Genomic DNA, 20,483 nt, shown 5'->3' with positions numbered 1-20,483 from the left:
AAGAAGCTTGCAATTAGAAGGGTAGGTCACTGAAACCTTTCTCTCATGGCACACTTTACATGGTGTAGTTCGAAACACTTCATTTTTGATTTAGCCTGTGAGATTGAGAGTGACAGTATGAATAGGTGAGAAGTGCAATGCAGCCATGTGTTTGGTGCAGTTCTCTGGTTGCAGAGGAAAGTGAAAAATCAGTGGTGGCTTTTTGTTCTAGGAGCTTTTGCAGGGATTAGCCCCTGGTTTCTTTCAGGTTAGAAACTGTGATCTGTGAGAGTGAAAAAATGTTATGGTGCATATATCTGAGAAGGAATGTCCATAGACCAAGGATGTAGTTAAAAGGCTGTGATGAGAAAGGCTAATCCAGCAACTAGTTTTGCCCTGGCAGGTTTTCTGACTCTCACCTTCCTTGGGCAGCCAACCAGCTGCACCAGCAGCACTGGGGCCAGGTGCTCTCCATCGCCAGGAGAGACACTGTCATCCTGTTTCAGGAAACAAACTCTGAAATTTGCACACTATCACCACTATTGAAGGCACCATGGGACTGCTCCCCTACAAAATGTTCCAGAACAGAAAGCTGACTGGGGGCCTTTACCTCTCCTGGGCAGCCAGCCTTTCATGAGCACCACCAAGCCTGGGACTAACCGCCTTTCTTGCCAAGGAAAGGCACTCTTATCCCCTTCAGTAACTGGGGGCTGACCAGGGGCCTTTACCTCCCTTGGGCAGCCTAGCCTCTGCTGCCGCCAAAGCTGGGGCTAGGTGCTTTCCTGCCGAGGAAAGGTATTTCCATCGCCTTTCAGGAGAAAGGTGCCAAAATGTGCATACCTCCCCCAGAAGGGAATGGGGCCAGTGATGCGCTCCCACATTATATCCCCTGGGCAGCCTGTCTCCTATACCAATAATACCAGGGATAAGTCCTTTCCATCCGAAGGTAAGGCGCTCTCATCCACGTTCAGCTCACCCCTGAAGTTGGGATGAAATCTCCAGCTCTCCAAACATCTGCAGAGAGCTCACACAGAAATGGTAAGAAAAAAACCAAGCTGTTGCAGGCCTTTAGCTCCCCTTGAAGAGAGGATACACCAGGGAGAGAGGTGCATTCCTCCCCAAGGAAAGGGACTGACATCATCTCTCAGGATCTCAGAATTTTGCAGACCACATCCAAAATTGCAAGTGTCTAGCAATTTCTCTCACACAAAACACGCCAGGACAGAAAGCTGTAGCTGGCCTTTCCCTCTCCCGGGCAGCCTATGGTGGGCACCACAAAGGCTTGGGCTAGGTTGCTTCTCCTTGCCAAGAAGAAAGGCACTGTCATCCCCTCTGGGAGCCCGCATCTGAAACTTGCACAGAGCAGGCAAAACTTGAAGAGGTTCGGGGAGGAGTTAAATGCAAGAGGTTCCAGGACAGAAAGCTATTTGTGGCCTTAACCTATCCTGGGCAGCTGGCAGCACCAGTGCTGGGTGCTAGGTGCTTGCCCTTGCCGATGAAAGTCCCTGTCATAATCTCTCAGGAGCCCACTTCCCAAACCTTTATCAGTTTTTCAAGAGAGTTCTCCATCATTAGGATTAATTGGCTACCATCAGCTTCAATGCAATTAGATATAAGTATATTAGATATATGCAATTAGATATAAACTTAAACTTAGATATAAACTGAAAATTAGATATAAACTTAAATTAACCAATAAAATTAGAAGTAACTTCTGCAGCATTTTTGTAACCAGTTATATCAAACTTGTAAAGCAAGCAACTGTGCTTTAGTGAAATAATTGGAAATTAATAGGAAATCAATTCAAGATATTTGATGATCTTTCAAGATATTGATATGCTTTTATATAAATATGCACAAGTGTATTATAGCAGTCCTAAATTATTTGGCATATATAACACTGACATAAGGGACCAGCTTAGGGCTGTCTGCTTTGTAGTACAGAGTGGATATGCATGTCTATCTGCTATCTTGAATGATACTTATGCAAATTCAGGTTATTTTAGCTGGATCAGGCCTGTAGAAAAAAAAGCCTTGGTCACCTAGCCATTTTTAAGCAGTGTTGTGACACATTGAAACATGAAAAGTGACTGGAAACAGTAAATTAAGGAGTTACAGAGTCAATATAGGATGAGTGTTTCTGTCTGTATTTATTTTCCTGAAGGAAATCTCTATAGTGCTAGTCTGACAAATCATTGGAGAATACAAAATTACTTTTCTTTGTCAAACACTACAGTTTGAAATAATTACATAACAAAAGAAACCTGTTACCCTTATGTCAACCGTGTTCTGATGAATGAGCAGTGTGCCCTGGCAGCCAGGAGGGCCAACTGTGCACTGAGGTGCATCAGGCACACTGTTGCCAGCTGTGCTGAGGGAGGTGATTCTCCTATTCTACTCTGCACTGATCGTCTCCACTTCAAGTACTGCTTACAGTTTGAGCGCCTCAATACAATCAAACTCTAGAGTGTGTCCAGAGGAAAGGGTCCCAGATGGTGAAAGGCCTTGAGGGCAAGACTTCTGAGGAGTGGCTGAGGTTACTTGGTTTGTTTAGCTTGGAGAAGCACTGGCATGACCCCCATCACAGCATACAGCTTCCTCAAGTGGTGCAGGAAGGGGGGAGCTGCTGATCTCCTCTCTCTGGGGACCAGCAACAGGACACAAGTAAAGAGAATAAAGAAGCTGCTTCGAGGGAAACTCAGATTGGACATTAGGAAAATGTTCTTCACCCAGAGGATGTTTGGTCACTGGAACAGATTCCCCAGGGAATTGGTCACAGCACCAAGTCTGTCAGAGTTCAAGGAGCATCTGATGATGCTCTTAGTCATATGGTTTAGGTTTAGGTTGTTCTAGCAGGGATTGGCAGTTGGACTCAGTGATCCTTATGTGTCCCTTCTAACTTAAATATGATACAATTTTTTTGTTTTACCTTTTACTTTTCCATAAAATGTTTAAGCTGAATCTACTAATCTATAGATTGGTCATATTAAAACAAGAAAAACCCCACAACTTCCAAAGCATGCCTAGTTATGAATTTCAGTCTAAAAATTTTATTTTCATGTCAGTCATCTATAGAGTAGCTTGAAAATCATGAGCCTGTTGTAAAAGCCTAGTCTGCCCATTTCTTTTAAAAAATGTATCTGTGTTAAAATTCAAACAATGAAATTCTGTTCAGGTTTTTTTTTTTAATAAGATGGCTTGGACCACAAACAATATAGTGTTTAGAGCAGTGTCAGAAGTATAAAAGCATGTCATTTTAGAAGCAATGTTGTCTTTCCAACTTCATAATAACAAATGTGTTATGTCTCTGTGATTGTTTTCTAGTGTTCTGTAGTGCACTGTTTTTCACTTGCTATTGTGTTCAGAATTTAGACCAGCTTTTAAGTATTGCTTGTCTTCTCTCTTTGCAGGGGCACTTAATCCAAGAAGGCATTGAAGGAGCAAAAAAACAGCTGAACATCTTAAATCCAAAGAGGACAAAGTCGTTCATCTGCCAGAAGGCAAACCAGTAAACCTTAATGGTTTAACAAAACCATGTGGGTTTTTTTCATCTCCTGGAGCTCTTTGTACTAGCATGTATCATGCAGCATTTGATATATGATACTTGTGTGTGTGTACGGGGTCTGGCTGGGATGGAGTTAATTTTCTTCGTAGCAGATCTTATGGTGCTGTGTTTCAGATTTCCAATGAAAACAGTGAACGTAACATACTGTTTTAGCTATTTCTGAATGGTCCTGGCACAGCATCAAAGCCTTCTCTATTTCTTGCTCTGCTCCCCCAGTGAATAGATTAGGGCTGTGCAAGATGTTGGGAGGGGACACAACTGAAAAAATACCCTGAACTAACCAGAGCTATTCCATGCTATATAATGGTCATGCTGAGCAATAAAATAGAGAAAAGAGGATTTAGGGAGATTGGCCCTTCCCCTTAGTTTATTAATTTATTTTTTTTCTTGACCTACAAATGCTCTTGCTTTTATCTTGATATTCTTCTTTCCCTGTCCCACTCACTGCAGGGGTGTGGGAGAAGTGAGCAAGTAGCTGTATTATATCTAACTGCCTGTCAGCAGAACATGTGTAGCTAATTGGGATTGGAACTGAATGCTAAAACCATACACGATGATATAAATTTGTTTATGTTACTTGATCATTTAACCAGTCATGCAAAAAAAGAGAAGGCTAGTTTAGAGCTTTAAGGAAAACTCATGCATCCAAATGCTAACGATCATTTAGAGATCTTAGCACATGTGGAACAAGACCAAAGGTAGTTGTCACCTTTTCTGCCCCTGAGGTGTGCAGAGTTAAAAAATTCAGTGAAGACTGTCAGGGTTTCAGACACAATTTTATGTCTTTCCTCCGTTCACATTGTAGGTAGCACCTTAGAAATTTTTTATATTGGTGGAGTCAAAAGTACACCTGTGGTGGAGGATGCCAATGATTTGATAACAGAAACAAGAAAAATTCACAATAGTTCCTATTTTTGATATCTTGTAGAGTTGTCATGGTTGTAGCTCTAATTTTAATTGGAATTATTTCTTGTAGTTTTAATTGAAATAGAGGAAATGACTGTTACTCATTGAGTTACTGGAATGTGAGATACTTCTGCCTAGTTGATTGTGCATATGACAACACATAACTCTGTGTAGTTGCCTTCTGAGGAAGTGTTTCATGGAAGTTCAGGAAGTGAAAGTTAGGGAGAAAGGTGGTACATTGCAAGAATTCACACTTAAAGGATGCAGAGCTAGTATAACAGTACTTCTGCTTTCTGGCCTCTAAGGCAGAGGAGGTGACTAAAGGCAACTGCATTTTGGTTCCTGTTAGCAGCTGCCTAGATGAGGAAAAATTCTGGATTGTTCACTATACTGACAGCGAAATGAGTAACTTCAGGTTGAAGTTTAAGTGTAAGGCACAGAAAAATCCTGTCAGCCCTCTGCACTAAGTGCAGGTCAGATCCAAATTTTTGGCTGTAGATCATGACAGTCTTTGGGAATTAAGTTATGGCAGTCAGGGGTGGCTGGAAAAATGGAAATATTGCACCTATTTTTAAAAAGGGTAGGAAGTAGTACCCTGGGAGTACATCTGTTCCAGTGCCTCACCACCCTCACAATGAAGAATTTTGTCATAAAATGTATTCTAAACCTACATGCTTGTCTTATCACATGCCCTCATAAGACTCTGGCCCCAGGGAGCTGCCAGCTCATGGGCTTGGCTAGGAGTTTTCCTTAAATTTATAGATATAAGGTTCTTTAATACCTCAAGATAAGCCACGAGCTTGTTCTCAAGGGATTTCTTTATTAAGTTAGGGAAGCAAATAAGGGAACTTGGTCAAAGTTCAAAAGGACACCACACAAACTAGACAAAAATGTACCACCACAATACTAACTCGGCATACACTATTAATCCACGACACTTAAGGCAAAATCCAACCAGTTCCACAACACTTACATCAAGATCCAATCCCTCCAGCTCCAAGCCACCCTAAACATCAAGAAAGGAGCAAAGAAACAGAAGCAGAGGAGCAAGAAGAGAGAAGGAGAGAAGGGAGAGGTAGCTGCCACTGAAGCCTTGTAGAAGACTGGCTCGCACAAGTCCAAGTGGCAGGGCCGCAACATGAGGCAAACACGTGCCTGTGTTTTTATCTGCTCTGGTGTCTATGGCCAACCCCTCCAGATGGGGTCTCTGACCCACCAGCCACTCTGGGGGTCCAGGCCAGGGTGAGGGGCAGTGTTCTCACCATCCCTGCCAATCTGAGGCTGGGTTAGGGGCTCCAGGAGGTGTGGTGTGTTATAGTTTGCCCAGGCTTTTGTGACTGACAGCTACTCCGGAGTTTCCCCATGTGGGTTCCAGGGGCCTGCCATGAGGGATATGACGCCACCCCACCTCCGTGAGGATCGACCCATCCCTTCCCCCTCCACGCCACCCCCTGCCCCAAGGTGGTTCTGACCAGTAATAACTGATGTCTGACTGCCTTTCTAAAAACTCCCTCTCCTGTTCTCTCGTAGCCCCCTTTATGTATTGGAAGGTGCTAGAAAGTCTCCCTGGAGCCTTCTGTGCTCCAGGCTGAACAGTCCCAACTCTCACCTCCTAAAGCTAAGCTAAAGCACATGGACGGCAAGGAGGTCATCCAAGACAGCCATCACAGCTTCACCAAGGGCAACTCCTGCCTGACCAATCTAGTGGCCTTCTACAATAGAGTGATCACATTAGGGGGCAAGAATTTGATGGGTGGACTCTTCGGATGAGGAATTGTTTGGATGGTTGCATCCAGAGGGTAGTAGTCAACAACTCAATGTCCAGATGGAGGTCAGTGACAAGTGGTGTCCCTCGGGACTCAGTATTCAAAATCTTCACCAATGACAGACAGTAAGATTGAGTGCACCCTCAGCAATTTTACACATGACATAAATCTTCATGGTCCAGCTGACACACCTGAGAGACAGGATTCCATCCAGAGGGACCTGGATAAGCTTGAGAAATGTGCCAATGGGAACATCATGAAGTTCAACAAGGCCAAGTGCAAGATGGTGCACCTGGGTTGGGGCAACACCCAATCTCCATGTAGGCTGAGGGATGAACAGATTGAGAGCATCTCTGCTGAGAAGGACTTTGGTGAATGAGAGCCTGGACATGAGCCAGCAATATGAGCTTGCAACACAGAAAGCCAGCCACATCCTATGCTGCATCAAAAGCAGAATGACCAGCAGTTGTTAAGGGAGGTGATCTGCACCTCTACTCTCCTCTAGTGAGAGAGGTACCTGGAGTACTGCATCCAGTTCTGGGGGCCTCAGCACAGGAAAGACCAGTTGGAGTGTGTCCAGAGAAGGCCACAAAGATATTGAGTAATGGAACAGCCCTCCTATGAGGAAAGACTGAGAGAGTTAGAGTTCAGCCTTGGAGAGGGAAGGTTCTGGAGGGGCCTTTCTGACACTTTCAATACTTTGAGCCGGGCTATAAGAAAGATGGGGACAAATTTTTTGTCCACGCCTGTTGCAATGGGAAAAGGGGTAGTGGTTTCAAACTAGAGGAGTCTGGCGAGACCAGCTTTCCCAGAGAGGTTATGGATGCTCCATCCCTGGAAACATTCAAAATCAGGTTGGACAGGGCGCCAAGTAACCTAATCTACTTAAAGATGTTCCTGATTGATTACTGGGGGTTTGGAGGAGATGACCTTTAAAGGTGACTTCCAAGTCCAACCATTCTCTGATTCTGTGATTCTCAGAATAATACATCAACATTTTAGTAGATATTGAGTATTTGTTATGTTATTGAGGCCCTTACCACTCTGAAATATTTGCATAGATAAATAGAAGTGGTACTGTGAAAATGAAAAGTGATTTGGAAAATATTTGTAAAAATTGTATAGTAGGTACGTATATATAGTGTATATGCAGTGTGTGTGCTTCTAAATCTACCCCCCACAGGATAGCCCTATGGGAATTCTCTGTTGTGGGCACTGTCAACCTGCTAGGGCTTTAATTCATAATGTTTTAACTTGCTGCCAATCTCATAGGGTGTTTGGGAAAAGGCCTTGATCAACTAAGCAGTCCTTATAGCTGTGCAGGACTCAACCCAAAACAGCAATTATTTGTATGAATTGCTCATTGGTGGCAAAGGTAGAAGGGATACACAAATCTTGAGGAAGGAAAGAATGACTGCTACAAAACTATTTATTAGAATAAACAGAATTATGTTGCTATGGTTGTTTATAAATTTAACTCTCCACAGACACTGACAGATTTATTCTAACCATTGTCTGGACATTTTAAGCCTTTCTTATAGGAAAATATTAAAATTAAATTAACCTGCCTGCTGTCAGGTATACTTACAAAAAAACCCAACCCAATCCAAGAACATGAAACACAACAAAGAAATTCAATCAAACAAACTCCCCCTTCACCCCTCCCAAAGACCTCCCTTCCCCCAAACCACAAAACCTACCAAGAACAATTTAATGGACTCCTACTTTATGCATGTTGGAAATCTGTACAACAATTTTGAGGAAAGTGAGTTGCTTTTTTTCCCTGCTTCAGAACTGGTTGGTGATGGGAGACTTTTTTTCAAACTTTTTTCTCCCTGGTGTAGGGAGGCGTACTTGAGAATATAGCAATGTCAGGCTCTTACTTTTTATTTTACTCTTATGGAAGAGTAAATAATAGCCATGCTTATCAACATATTGTATTGTTGAGAACTCCTTTTAAAAAAAATATTAATTGTGATATTGTAGCTAAGATCATAGCTGTGGTTTAAAATTATTTTTTATCAGTACTGTTGTGGTTTGGAGCTGGCTCCCTGACAAGTCTCCAACACCACAGTAAAAGCTTCCTCCCAAAAAAAAAAACAAGGGAAAAGAGAGAAAAAAACCCCCAAGAGACCCGAAATAAGAGAGCTAAAGCAATATATAAATATATTTACAATTCTATTACATTTATATACAGTTACAAAGACTATATGCACATGAGAAAGAAACCCCCAACACCCCCAAAGGGAAAGGGAAAAGGGACAAAACAAAAAAACTCTAAAAACACATATGAGTACTCAATAAAGAACTAGCCAAAGAAAATCTTAATACTTTCCTTGAGATAGCACAATCGCACCAAACGCCACCACCACGCTACCAGACCCCAGATCGGCAGAAACAACAGGCCCCGTAGGCCCGACCAGGCCTCAGCTCCCCCACAGGAGCGAGACCGGCTGCCGGAGTCTGCTGTCTCCAAACCTCGCCGGAAGAGAAGAGAGGAAGAGGCTTCTCTCTCTGTCTATTTATATGTTTGATTATGTGAAGGAATAGGATGGAATACTTCCTTCTTTCCTTCCTGGTTGCCAGGAAGGAAGGCCTAGACTCAAAACCATTACAAGCACTTTCATGTGTTTGTTGCAGAAATCCCAGCTGGTTGTCTTAGTAACACTATTCTGTAGCAGCACATGAATGCTACTTCCTGAGATTCCTTTTGTCATTTGGTTTAAAAACACTATGCTTGAGAGTGAAGAACAGTAGCAACAGGAAAACTTGAGAAATGTGGTTTACTCACGGCTCTTACCAGAAGTATGAAATGTGTACACAATAAAGGAATAAACTGTTCTTTGCATGTTTACCTTCAAGTTAGAGGAAATGGCATTGCATTAATTTGACTAAGCATATCTATCTCATATGCTTAGCAGATGTTAAAATGCATCATGCCTTCACATCTGGAAAATGCGAAGGTACAACATGCCCAGACAAATAGTCTGCAATAGTTATATATACAGGTTTATTGTATGCCTACCTACATTCAAAATTTGGAGCCTTACTGGAAACAGATTCTTTTGGAAGAGATTCTTTACTGTGAGGTTAGTGAAGCACTGGATCATGTTGCCCAGAGAAACTGGGTGGCTCCATCCCTGGAGCAACCTGGTCTACTGAAAGATGTCCCTGCGCATAGCAGGGGTGTTGGAACTAGATTGTCTTTAAGGTCTCTTACAATCCAAACCATTTTATGATCCTATGACTCTATATGGAACCTGTATTGAGTTGGTATCCTTTTTACTTTAGAACAGATTTCCTATGTGTAACAGACTCAAATAGTTAATGGCTTAAACATTGTTAAGATCACAAAAAGACTTTTGTCCACTGTAGCAACCTGCAAAGAAACAACTGCTCGTGTACAGAAGCCCATCCCTCCCTGAATATGCCCACTAATTTGGACTGTGAAAGGACCTTAAAGTAAGATAAGGGGGTACTATTGTCCAGCTATCCCAGGTGCATACCTGAAGCTACAAACTGAATTTCCAGATGATAAGAGGCAAATCCTTTGAGGTGGGATAGTCCTTCTTATCATGCCAATGTTCTCCCTTACGTGATGACTCAGCTGTGAAAACCCCTCCTGGGAACACCAAAGACATTCACACCTAGCCTGAGCTATTCACCTCAGATGATGGATCACACTGGGCCATGATTGATTCAATTATGCTGATGTATTAGATACAACATCTTAGAAGGTGTGAAAGACTCATGAAATGTCCCACTATCCAGTATTACATTATCCAGGGTAGGTACAGGAGGCATTTCCACCTAGCCTCCACACAATATAAACTCCACCACTCCTTGCAGGTACAGTCTGCAGCCACCAAGAAGACCAGAAGAAGAGGAGCAATGAGATGTCATTGGAATCTACAGTGATGGTATCTTTTTCTTCTACTTAATCTATTTCTCTTGTCACTTTCTTTCTCTCTCTCCCCCTCTCACTTTCCCCTATCTCTCTATCATTCCGTGAAACCCTCAATTACTGTTAAATTAAATTCATACTATTGATTTCAGCAATTTTTCAGCCATTACATATTCTGGACATAGAAACTGTCAAACACAATTTTTTAGATGAACACAGTGAATTAAAATGCTAGAAAGGGAAATGTCATTAAAAAGATTTCTACTAAAGAGTAGCACTAGTGTGAAATCTAGTTTACTGGAAACTCTATGGATGGACAAGAAGAGTAAAGAAAGAGGTACAGGGGAAGGAAAGAGAAAACAAAAAGATCTTGAGATAGAAAAAATGATTGAAAAACAAGAAGGTGAGAGAAATTTGCCAAAGATACCAAGTGTCTAGTCTGTTTTACTGATATTTTTGCCACCTCGCCACATCTGCATTGAGGGGTTGTACTGGGATGAAAGAGAAGAAAGTTCTTATTTCTTTGAATAGATGCAGATGTGTATCCAATAACTCTGACTAAATTAAATAATGACAAGGCTGCAGTAGGTGAACTTTGAAAGTTTTTTCAAAAGACCTTGTATTATTTTGATATTTTTAATAATTTGGTATTTGGTAACTTTGGTATTCTTCTCAGAAAACCATTTCTAAATTGCTATCTAAAAATTAGAGTTGGTATCCTTTTTAATTCTTACCCTACCTTAGTGTCACGATTAAAGTAGGTTTTGTATTTTATTCCCTTCTTATTCCAGCGTTGTTTTGGATAAACTTTTCCTTTAAGAGTGACACCCTTGCCACAGCTGGGCTGGGCAGAGGGACGGAGCATGCCATGGTAGTGCTGGCTGCCTGGGCAGAACCAGAACTCTCACCACCTCAGAGCCATCTTTCTTCCCCAGTGCGGGAGAAATAAAAGGAAGCAGACACATGAGCCCTACCAGCCACCTGGCTCCATACATGAGTGGAGAAGCAGCATGGAGCTGAGCCCAGCCAAGCTGTGAAGAGCCCAAACCCTTGCAGAGCTGTGTAGAGTGCAGCCCAGTGGAGCCGGAGATCAGCATTTCTTCAGAATCTTCTTTGCCACAGTACTTTTTCTTTGTTCTCCTAGAGAGGGCGGGGCTGATGAAGAGAGCATGTGTTGGTCACCATTTTTGTCTGTGTACAAAAGGGGGAGGAGACTGGAAGTACTCTCTGTTGTTTACCATTTTGGTTTTGTGTTGTTGTTGCTTCTTTATTTCTTGTCAGTAAACTTATTTTTTCACCTGTAACTCCTCGCATTTTGTCTCTGTATTGGTGACGGTGGAGATATTTTTTTTAAAAAAGGAGAGGTGATCTGTTTGTTGGAGTCTCTGCCCCAGTATTTGCCTTTAAACTAAGACACTTAGACATATAGCATCTCCTGAAAATAGTTTATTCAGTTTCTAATCTGTAAGAATCACTGCTTTGTTGTGTAATAGTGTTGTGGTTTAGGAATGGTATTCCCCAGCTTAGTGTTCCCTCAGAAACACCCCAGACCATGCGTTGCTTGCTCACTTTCCCCCTGTGGCATCCCTGTGGCAGGGTGGCGAGGAGAAATGGAGGCAGAAAAAGAGTTGAGATAAGAACAAATTACTTGAAACAGCAATGAAATGAGAAAAACACCCAGTATCAACAGTAGTAACAACAGTGTGTGCAAGATAAACAAATGATTCACATGTAATTTCTCACCACATAGAACGCACATCAAACTGAAAAGACCAAGAAACACATCCCTCTCATGATCCCTCTGCACGACGTGAGGTGGTACAGAATAACCTCAGAGTGCTAACCATTTTCCTCCTGGATGCTGCAAAAGTTAACCCTGTCTTAGCTGGGACCAGGACATTATCCACCCCTTATTCTATACCATCTACATCATGCCCAGAGCCTACACCTTCCAACTACACGTAAACACACACAGATACACACATATATGTATGTATGTATATAAACACACAAAAGCATGAATATTATTCCCTTAGCCAATAGCTGTCCCTCCAGAACATCTGTTGAGTTCATTTAGTCCATGCCTGTGGGTTCTGTCCATCCTAGATGTCTTTCAGGACAGGAGGGCTGGTGTGCTGTAAGCTGGTTGCAAGCTGCATCAGGAGCTCAGGACTGGTATATCTGGAACAATTCATACTCACTGTCCATGGTAGTTACAGCATCCACTAGCAGTGTCATTCAGAATTCAAGATCATACAATTCAACATAGCAGACTGTTCTCACCCAAAAATCAAATCCCTTTGAGGTACTCATCATGTTTCCCCATCCTTCTGTGCTACCCAAAAAGTGTACCTTGGTCCTTGAGCAAAATCAATCCCACAAATGAGTTTACCTTTGTTTGAGGCAGGACTAATCCAAAGTGTTTTTCCTAACATATTTCTCATATGCACCATGGAGACTTTATCATCTCCTGTGGTATGCAAAGGTTTTTTTGATTGGGCAGAGCCAGGTCAACGGGTAGAACCAGATGATCTTTGCTAAATGTAGATCCCAATGTTTGAGGGTCCCACCTTAACATTCCATTGTAGTGTTTAGTTTTCACATGTTGGTGTATGATAGGGAGTATGATATACCTGCTCAATACTATGCTCTTTGGCCAAGGTCTGATGAAGCTATTTAGGAAGCGAATCCTGTTGTCTGACTCAACTCTTTCTAGGGTACCATGTCGCTACAGGACTTACACTTTTCAAGGACCAAGATGGTGCTCCAGGCAGTGGCATGAGGGACAGGGGAGGTCTTCAGCCATCCAGTGGTTGCTTCTACCATCATAAGCACATAGTGCTTTCCTTGGTGGGTTTGCAGGAGTGTGATATAACCAGTGTGCCAGGCCTCCCCATATTTATATTTTGACCATTGTTCAACATATTACAGAGATATGGCCTGCTCGATTTCAGCACATGTTTCACAGCTATGGATAACCTGGGAAATAGTGTCCATGGTTAAGTCGACCCCTCAATCATGAGCCCATCTGTCCAGGGCGTCTCTTCCCTGATGACCTGAGGTGTCATCACCAAGCCAGCAATATTCACCCTTATGTTGCCAGTCCAGATCCACCTGAGACACTTTAATCTTGGCAGCCCAATCCACCTGTCCATTGTTGCAATGTTCTTCAGTAGCCTGACTCTCGGGTATGTGTGCATCTACATGACATACTTTTACAATCAACTTCTCTACTTAGGCAGTGATATCTTGCCACAATACAGCAGCCCACATGGGTTTACCTCTCTGCTGCCAATTTGTCTTTTTCCATCATTTTGCCACCCTCACAAAGCATTTGCCATCATCCATGAGTCAGTGCAGACATAGAGTGCTGGCCATTTCTCTCATTCAGCAATACCTAAAGCCAGCTGGATGGCTTTCAGCTCTGCAGCCTGACTTGATCCACCTTGTCCCTCAATAGCTGACACTTGCCTCCTAAGACTCCAAACGTCAGCTTTTCATTTTCAGTGTATCCCTAGATTACGGCAGGAATGTCAGTAAAGAGAGCATATTGCTTTTCATTTTCTGGTTACTGGGTAGGGCCTGGTCAGCACGTGTCACTTTTTCCTCTCCGACGATGATGATAGTCTAAAATTTTCCTTTTTGGGACAGTTTGTGATGACTTGCAAGGTCCTTGGTTGACTGGGGTTTCCTGTTTGAGCTTGTTGTGTGATTAATGCAACCCACTTACTCCACATAGCATCAGTTGCATGATGTATAGAAGGGACTTTGCCCTTCATAAGCTACCAGTATCTCTTTTTCAGTTGGAGTGTAACAGGCCTCAAATACTTTGTACTGCTGGCTCCAGAACCCTACGGGGTCATCCTCGACTCTTCCCTGGTGCTTTTTTCCAGAGATTCCAGGAAGGATCATTCTCCCCAGCTGCAGTGTAGAGAACATTTTTCATATCTAATTATAGAATCATTGAATCAGCTGGGTTGGAAGGGACCTCTGAGATCATCAAGTCCAACCCTTGATCCAACAGCCCATGGTTACTAGACCATGGCACTAAGTACCACATCCAGTCTCATCTTAAAAACCTCCAGGGATGGAGAATCCACCACTTCCCTGGGCAGCCCATTCCAATGCCTGATTACCCCCTCTGTAAAGAATTTCTTCCCAATATCTAACCTAAACCTCCCCTGGCACAGTTTAAGACCATGCTGTCTTGTCTTGCTGATAGTTGTGTGGGAGAAGAGACCAACCCCCACCTGGCTACAACCTCCTTTCAGGGAGTTATAGAGAGTGATGAGGATTCCCCCGAGCATCCTCTTCTCCGGGATCCTCTTCTTTTGTCCTGTCTTGACTGGCCCAAGGGCTACTGCATGAACAATATCCTGTGTAATTTATTGAAAAGCTTGTTGTTCAGGACCCCACTTAAAATTGTTCCTTGTCACTTGATAGAGGGGGTTTACAATCTGACTCTAATCTGGAATATGCATCCTCCAAAAACCCACAGTGGAAGTATGAAAGAGAAATTATAAACAGAAAGCTGTACTTATTAGTGTGATGTTTAAAGATGTTGCATTATCTGTTGATCTAGAGGAGTATTTGGAAAGATTTGTGTTTTTAGGGAGACTAGAACTTTATAAATGTTGCTGAAAATGACAATTAATATATGATTAGTTACATACCTGAAGGTGCTGACTTCACATAAGGGTCATCTTCTGTAATGTCCAAGAATTTAATTCTGCTTTCTTTTGCGTGCCTGAGAGTTGCAAAGTTAAGTACTACTTTTTTTTAATTATTATTTGTTTTGAGTGTATGATTAGCTTGCATTTCCATAGTGCGTAGATTTGGCACTGCGAGAAGGTAAAATCCAGTGCAACGAATACAGTAAGAGTTATATCAGGACTTTTTGGTGTTTTGTTACTCACGATGAGATACTAAAATTACTAACATAGTTTTTTGCATCAGAAAAAAGAACTGGGAACTGATGACAAGAAGGGGAAGAAAGGATTCAGAAAACGTAATTGGATGAGGATTTTAGACATGACACACAGTGAACAACAATGGAGAAACACTAGAAAAAAAATGGAGCAAAAAGAGCAATAAATATTTAGCGTAGTGGTTCTTAGTTATATATGGTATGTTAACTCTACCTGAAAAGGAAAATCTGACTATCTAGATGCTAAATAAGCAATATAAATTAGGTAGAATAAAATAATACTTATTTTCCTTTTTACTATTCGATTAAATGTGTAATATAACCCTGCAAAATAATGCAAAGAGATAATAAGTGCATCTGTTTGTTTGTTAAGGTCCAAGAGGAGATGTTCCTCAAGTATAGACCTAAATCTGAAAAGGGATGCTGGGGGAAAAAAATTCAGTTACTGCCTACTTCATAACATATCTTTTCCATGGGGAAAAATTGTCTTTTGTCATGTTAACAATTAATGATATCATAATATCTATGGTACAATCTGCCGAAATGTGTTGGGCAACTTTGTAGATATTTCTGATCAGTAGTAAACAATCAATAAAATAGGAACATCCAGTACCTACTTTGAAAGGAGAACAGAAGTTGCATGTGTGTATGTGTCCCATTAATTTTGCATCTTAACACCTATGTACCTTGTTACTGTATGTCTGTGTACAGTCAGAATGTTTAGTAATCAGCTATTTGATATGATTGCTTATTATTGTCATATATATGTACTAATTTGGAAAAAAGTGGAAAAGCTTCCTAAAGTCTTGCCATTCAAAACTGTTTCTGAGCCTTCCCTTGGAATATCTGTCTACTCCTCATCAGGCTGCATGTCTTGTTACTCCTTTAACTTCAGGCTTGAAAGAACATGCACACGTAAAAGGTTAAGGGGACATGAAAGAATCAACAGTTAATTCTGGTCTACTCTGAAAGATATTCTGTCCCCATCCTGTCCCCACCCCAACAGGGTGACCTAGGTGAAATAATGACTTATTATGGTTAATCGGAATTCTTCTATAGGTAACTTTAGAAGTGTGGAGTTTGATTGCTAAGAAAACTTTTTGTAAATACGTATGAAAATATGTATTTGAAACATATGTTATTTATCATGAGAAAACCAAGTACCTCAAAATATGATCCCTTCCAGCTCAGGGTATTCTATAACTCTATGATTTTATGACCGAGGGGAAAATACATGGTATACAAGTGAGAGTGTAGTCTCATCAGGGAACAGGATGATGGAGTCTTGGTCTTCACCACCTTTTTAGCAAAACTTTAGGATAGAGTCAGGGAAGAGAAAGCTTTTCCCTGCTTATGTAACTCTGTGGAAACAGTGGGTAAAGAACCCTGGTAGCTTACACTTGCTCTTGAAATCAAGTTACTTGACTGTATGAGAGGTAAGTGGTTAGTGAAACTAGGTAGGAGATGTGATTTGTATGAAATCTTTTTGAAAGAGCTTTCCTACTGAAAGAGAGAGAGTTCCCTAAGAAAAGACTAGAGAAAGTAAAATTGTTGGTGACTGAAGGACTTTGGAAACTTCTTGAATGAAAAAGAACAGCCAAGAAAGAGGTGCAGGAGGAAGGTGTTAGATGAAAAAGAACTTGAGAAGTAAAAGGGTTAGAGAAATTTGCTAAAGTTAACAGAAATTTTGGGCTGATTAAAAGAAAATTAATGAGTCTAGTGGAAGAGATACCATAACAGCTTTGTTTTTCAAAGTTGTTTGTTTCCTTTGGAACATCTTTCTCACTGTGGTGGTTGGAGGAGAAAGCAGGAGAAAAGAAAATTGGTTTTGTATCGGCTAAGGAATTGCAGGATTCAAAAACTGGATTTGACGTTCTCTGCCTTTATTTCAGGAAAGAGTGTAAGGAACTCAGACTAAGGAAGACCGTAAAATAATTCAGAAAAACAATATTCCCTTTGTGTGCCGTATTCTCTGCCTGTTTTTCACTGTCTTCCTTCGTTGTAATCAGTTTTCCATGAAGTTTCTTTAGAAGTGCAACTTGAATTATTTCCTCTTTGTGTCAAGTAACAAACTTTTATTTTCTTGGTCTTCTCGTGGACTCTTAGCAGGGATTTTTTAATTGTAAACACTGTAAAGTGATACAGGTTGCTAAATTTGTGTCTCTTTCAGCACTATTTCGAAACTTTAACTTTAAAAAAATATAATAATTTTGAATGTGATTCTCTTTCACCTATCATATCCTTCTAACTTAATTCATCAGTTATTTACTGCTCTTCTAAGAAGACTGAGTCACCTTCAAGGCAATTATCTGCCATTTTTAAGACACTGGCATTTGAGAAAATTTAAGAGTTCCTTTTTTTTTCCCCCAGAAATATTGACTTGCAAGTTTTACAAAATGAGTCCTTATTTGCATTTTGCTGATAGTTTTTTACCTTTTGGGTTAACAAAATGTCAGAAACTGTTTTCATGAAGTGATGATGAAGTTAATTATAGCATGTTAAGGGATTGGAATGGACCTTAAAGATGATCTTTCCTAAAAAGCTAAAACCTTCCACTCCAATGCTCCAGTCATAGGAGCCATCCCATCATGTCTCTGTGATGGCACCAATATCATACCCTTGCAGGCATGTACATGTCTCTAATTCCTCTTGTTTGTTCTCCCTACTACATATATTTGTGTACAGGCATCTGAGCTGGGCCTCAGATAAAGCTGATTCACTGGCTGGAGTATCTGGAATGCCATTGCACTCTTCCAGGCATCCATTACAGGTGTTGGCATCTAACTGGCAGGATTGGGATGGATAGATGACTCCCTCCCTTAAGAAATCTAGTTTAAAGCCCCCTTCACCAATCTGGCAAGTCCCTAACCAAAGATGCTTTTTTCCCTCTGTGTCAGATAGACTCCGTGAGCCTCCAGAGAAACAAGGCTCGGCTAAACAAGTCCCATGGTCTGAGTAACCAAAGTCCTGACTACAGCACATTGCTTTAACCATTTGTTGACCTGCCAGATTTATATGCCTATTTCATAATAATATAATTTCATAATCTAAGAGCCCATAAACTAAATGCTCATTACATCTATCACAATGGTTTCAGATGCTCAGGCATAGCTAGGAATAAGCCTTTGAAATGTGAGGAGGTACGTCAGGTCAAAGCAAATTCTTATATTTGTGTTGTAAGCCACTAGCAACATTAATAAAGCATATTGTTAATCCAAACAAGTTTAGGAAAGCAGGATAGTAGTATGACCTTTCAAACTGATTTTTCACTCCTTTTTTCCTGTTCCAATTTTTCGAAACTTGAAGTGAAAGATAACATCCATCTTTCCAAAGTACCTTGCTGTCATACAACTTTTGATAAATATAGCTACTTGTTCCAGCTTTTGTGAAGTCACATGACATTCCTCTCCCTTACTGGAGGTGAAATGACTAGAAGGTTAAAATTCAAACCTCGCCATAAAACTTCATTAATCTTACAGATAGAACTATCTTGAGGTCTTTAGGAATACTTAATGCAAAAAATTCCACTGAGGTATTGAGCCATAAAATGGGTATTTTCACACAATTCCTTTGTAGACACTAAATCTAATTGGTTTATCATTCTAGAGCAGTTATTTTCATTGGAAATCTAAAGGAACTCTGAAGGTGAATGAAACTTAACAAATAACAGCATTTTTAAGACAGTTAAAGAATTTATTACTTCACAACAAAGGGCCACAAAGCATACTTTTCTTTAAAATGATGTTTTATCATCATAACAATAATAATTAAAAATCATATTTCTGTGTTCTTTCAAGTTATCAAATAAGTGCTAAATATCCCCTTTGCTCTTTTCTGAACACCCTGAGCCATTTATAATAGAAATAGAAAAGCTGCTTAGGGCACATGTATGTGTACGCCATGCTTATTAACAATACTCCCCTTTGTGGTAAATCCAGTACAATGAAAGATTAGTTGACAAACACTCATGGTAAGTTTTAATCAGAGGCTGATATATAAAATATTTTAGTTATATTTCATATAAACTGTGAATACAATATGGTTGTGAGGAATAGTCACCATCAGAAATCTTAAAACTTCACATCATAGATGCCCAAATTCCCTGGAAAGAGTGCTATAAGGATTATAAAGAGAAATGTGTTGGCTTCAGGGAATACAGATGCACCAGGTGACGCCAATGAAGAAAACCTAGGTAAAGTCAGCCAAGTTGCCTACTCTATCATGAACTGCTGAGTAACTATAATCACAAAGTAGTAAACTACTGTCACCCTATCCCAGTGGCATTCATAAGGTAGATACATTCATTTTGCTTATCACATTCATTTTGCTTATCACATTTCTGGTAGTGATTGACAAGGTTCTTAATAAGTGTGTGTGCATGGTTTGAAGCAAAGTTTGTATTACTTATAATGCACACAAATTCATATTGGGAAAGGAATTATTCTCCACACAAATGCACAGAAACATAATCTCTTAACCAGACTATATCTGGCGTGATATTTAAAAGTCTAGAAAGGATTTATGCAAAGCTTTAGGAAAAAATGTTTTTAGAAACCAGTCTGCTCTCACAATAACTATTAGCAAAAAATTTGGAGGTCAGCATGCTATCAAGTAACTAAATATACTTAACTAAATTGCTGTAATTTCATAAGAAAAACAACAGAGCAGGACCAATTTGCTATTAGTAAGTTAGTAAAAACTTATCTAAATGAATAACTTTCATCATCATATTCAAGTTCATCTTCCTCATCATCGTCCAAAAGTCCATATTTAAATTTGCGATAGATTGTGCCGTCCTGGCTCATGTATACAATGTCATCTTCTTCATCATCATCATCCCCATTCTCTCTATCTCTGTACTCAATCACTTGATCCTCCTGGTAACTGGGACTCTTGTGGTAGTTGCTCACAGAGGAAGGAAAGGTTTTGGAGTGATTTGTCAGTTTTTCATACCCACCTTTATTGACAGCCTGGGTTTTGGCTCTTGATCTTCTCCAGATGAATACAATGGCTCCAATGACAAGGAGAAGCAAAATGCAAATGATAACAAAGAAAGTAGTTTTGCTTTTTCTCTCGGGGGGTACAGTGTTCTGTAACACACAGTCATCTACAACAGCAGTTAAAAAAAAAAAAAAAATTATATGAGCTTGTGTGCATGTGTTTGTGTGTGTGTGTGTGGTATATCTGTCTTAAAAAGCCCAGTACAGTGTTTAGGACTGTTTACATTTTTAAAATCATTTAACTAGATAGCTTACTTTTCCAGTAGCACAACTGTATTTTTCTAGCTGTGATACTGTAAGGATGTCAGCAAGGTTGTTGAGATACCTATTCTTCTTTATTTGATTCAAAATAATCAGAAAGAATCAGAAAAGCTAGCAGGCACACAAATGAAATTATTCAGATTTCTACTCATTGAAGCAAGCATTTCTTAGTCAT

General features: G+C 40.6%; 2 protein-coding genes across 11 annotated transcripts in view; one reads left to right on the top strand and one right to left on the bottom strand.

The window, feature by feature from the left end:
- Positions 1–11,424, top strand: part of ARSK (arylsulfatase family member K) — a 42,439-nt gene extending 31,015 nt beyond the window's left edge. The window contains exons 8-10 of one of the 5 annotated variants that reach the window (XR_007904788.1): positions 3,390–3,515; positions 10,066–10,136; positions 11,056–11,424. The gene's annotated coding sequence lies outside the window, so the exon portion shown is untranslated. Of the gene's footprint in view, positions 1–3,389; positions 9,022–10,065 lie in introns of all 5 variants that reach the window. The other 4 variants (XR_007904787.1, XR_007904786.1, XR_007904784.1 and 1 more) reach the window with 4 other exon arrangements.
- A 7,302-nt stretch (positions 11,425–18,726) lies between these two features.
- Positions 18,727–20,483, bottom strand: part of PCSK5 (proprotein convertase subtilisin/kexin type 5) — a 250,017-nt gene continuing 248,260 nt past the window's right edge. The window contains exon 34 of one of the 6 annotated variants that reach the window (XM_051789300.1): positions 18,727–20,154. In XM_051789300.1, coding sequence (XP_051645260.1) covers positions 19,748–20,154 — 407 coding nt within the window. In that variant the 3' untranslated portion in view covers positions 18,727–19,747. The remainder of the gene's footprint in view (positions 20,155–20,483) is intronic. The other 5 variants (XM_051789299.1, XM_051789295.1, XM_051789294.1 and 2 more) reach the window with 5 other exon arrangements.

Source organism: Manacus candei, unplaced genomic scaffold, assembly GCF_025592945.1.
Source record: "Manacus candei isolate 608988 ecotype Guabito, Panama unplaced genomic scaffold, ASM2559294v1 h1tg000027l, whole genome shotgun sequence".
Lineage (NCBI taxonomy): Eukaryota > Metazoa > Chordata > Aves > Passeriformes > Pipridae > Manacus > Manacus candei.
Note: the sequence above shows the minus strand (reverse complement) of the source record. Positions and strands in the feature narration are given on the sequence as shown.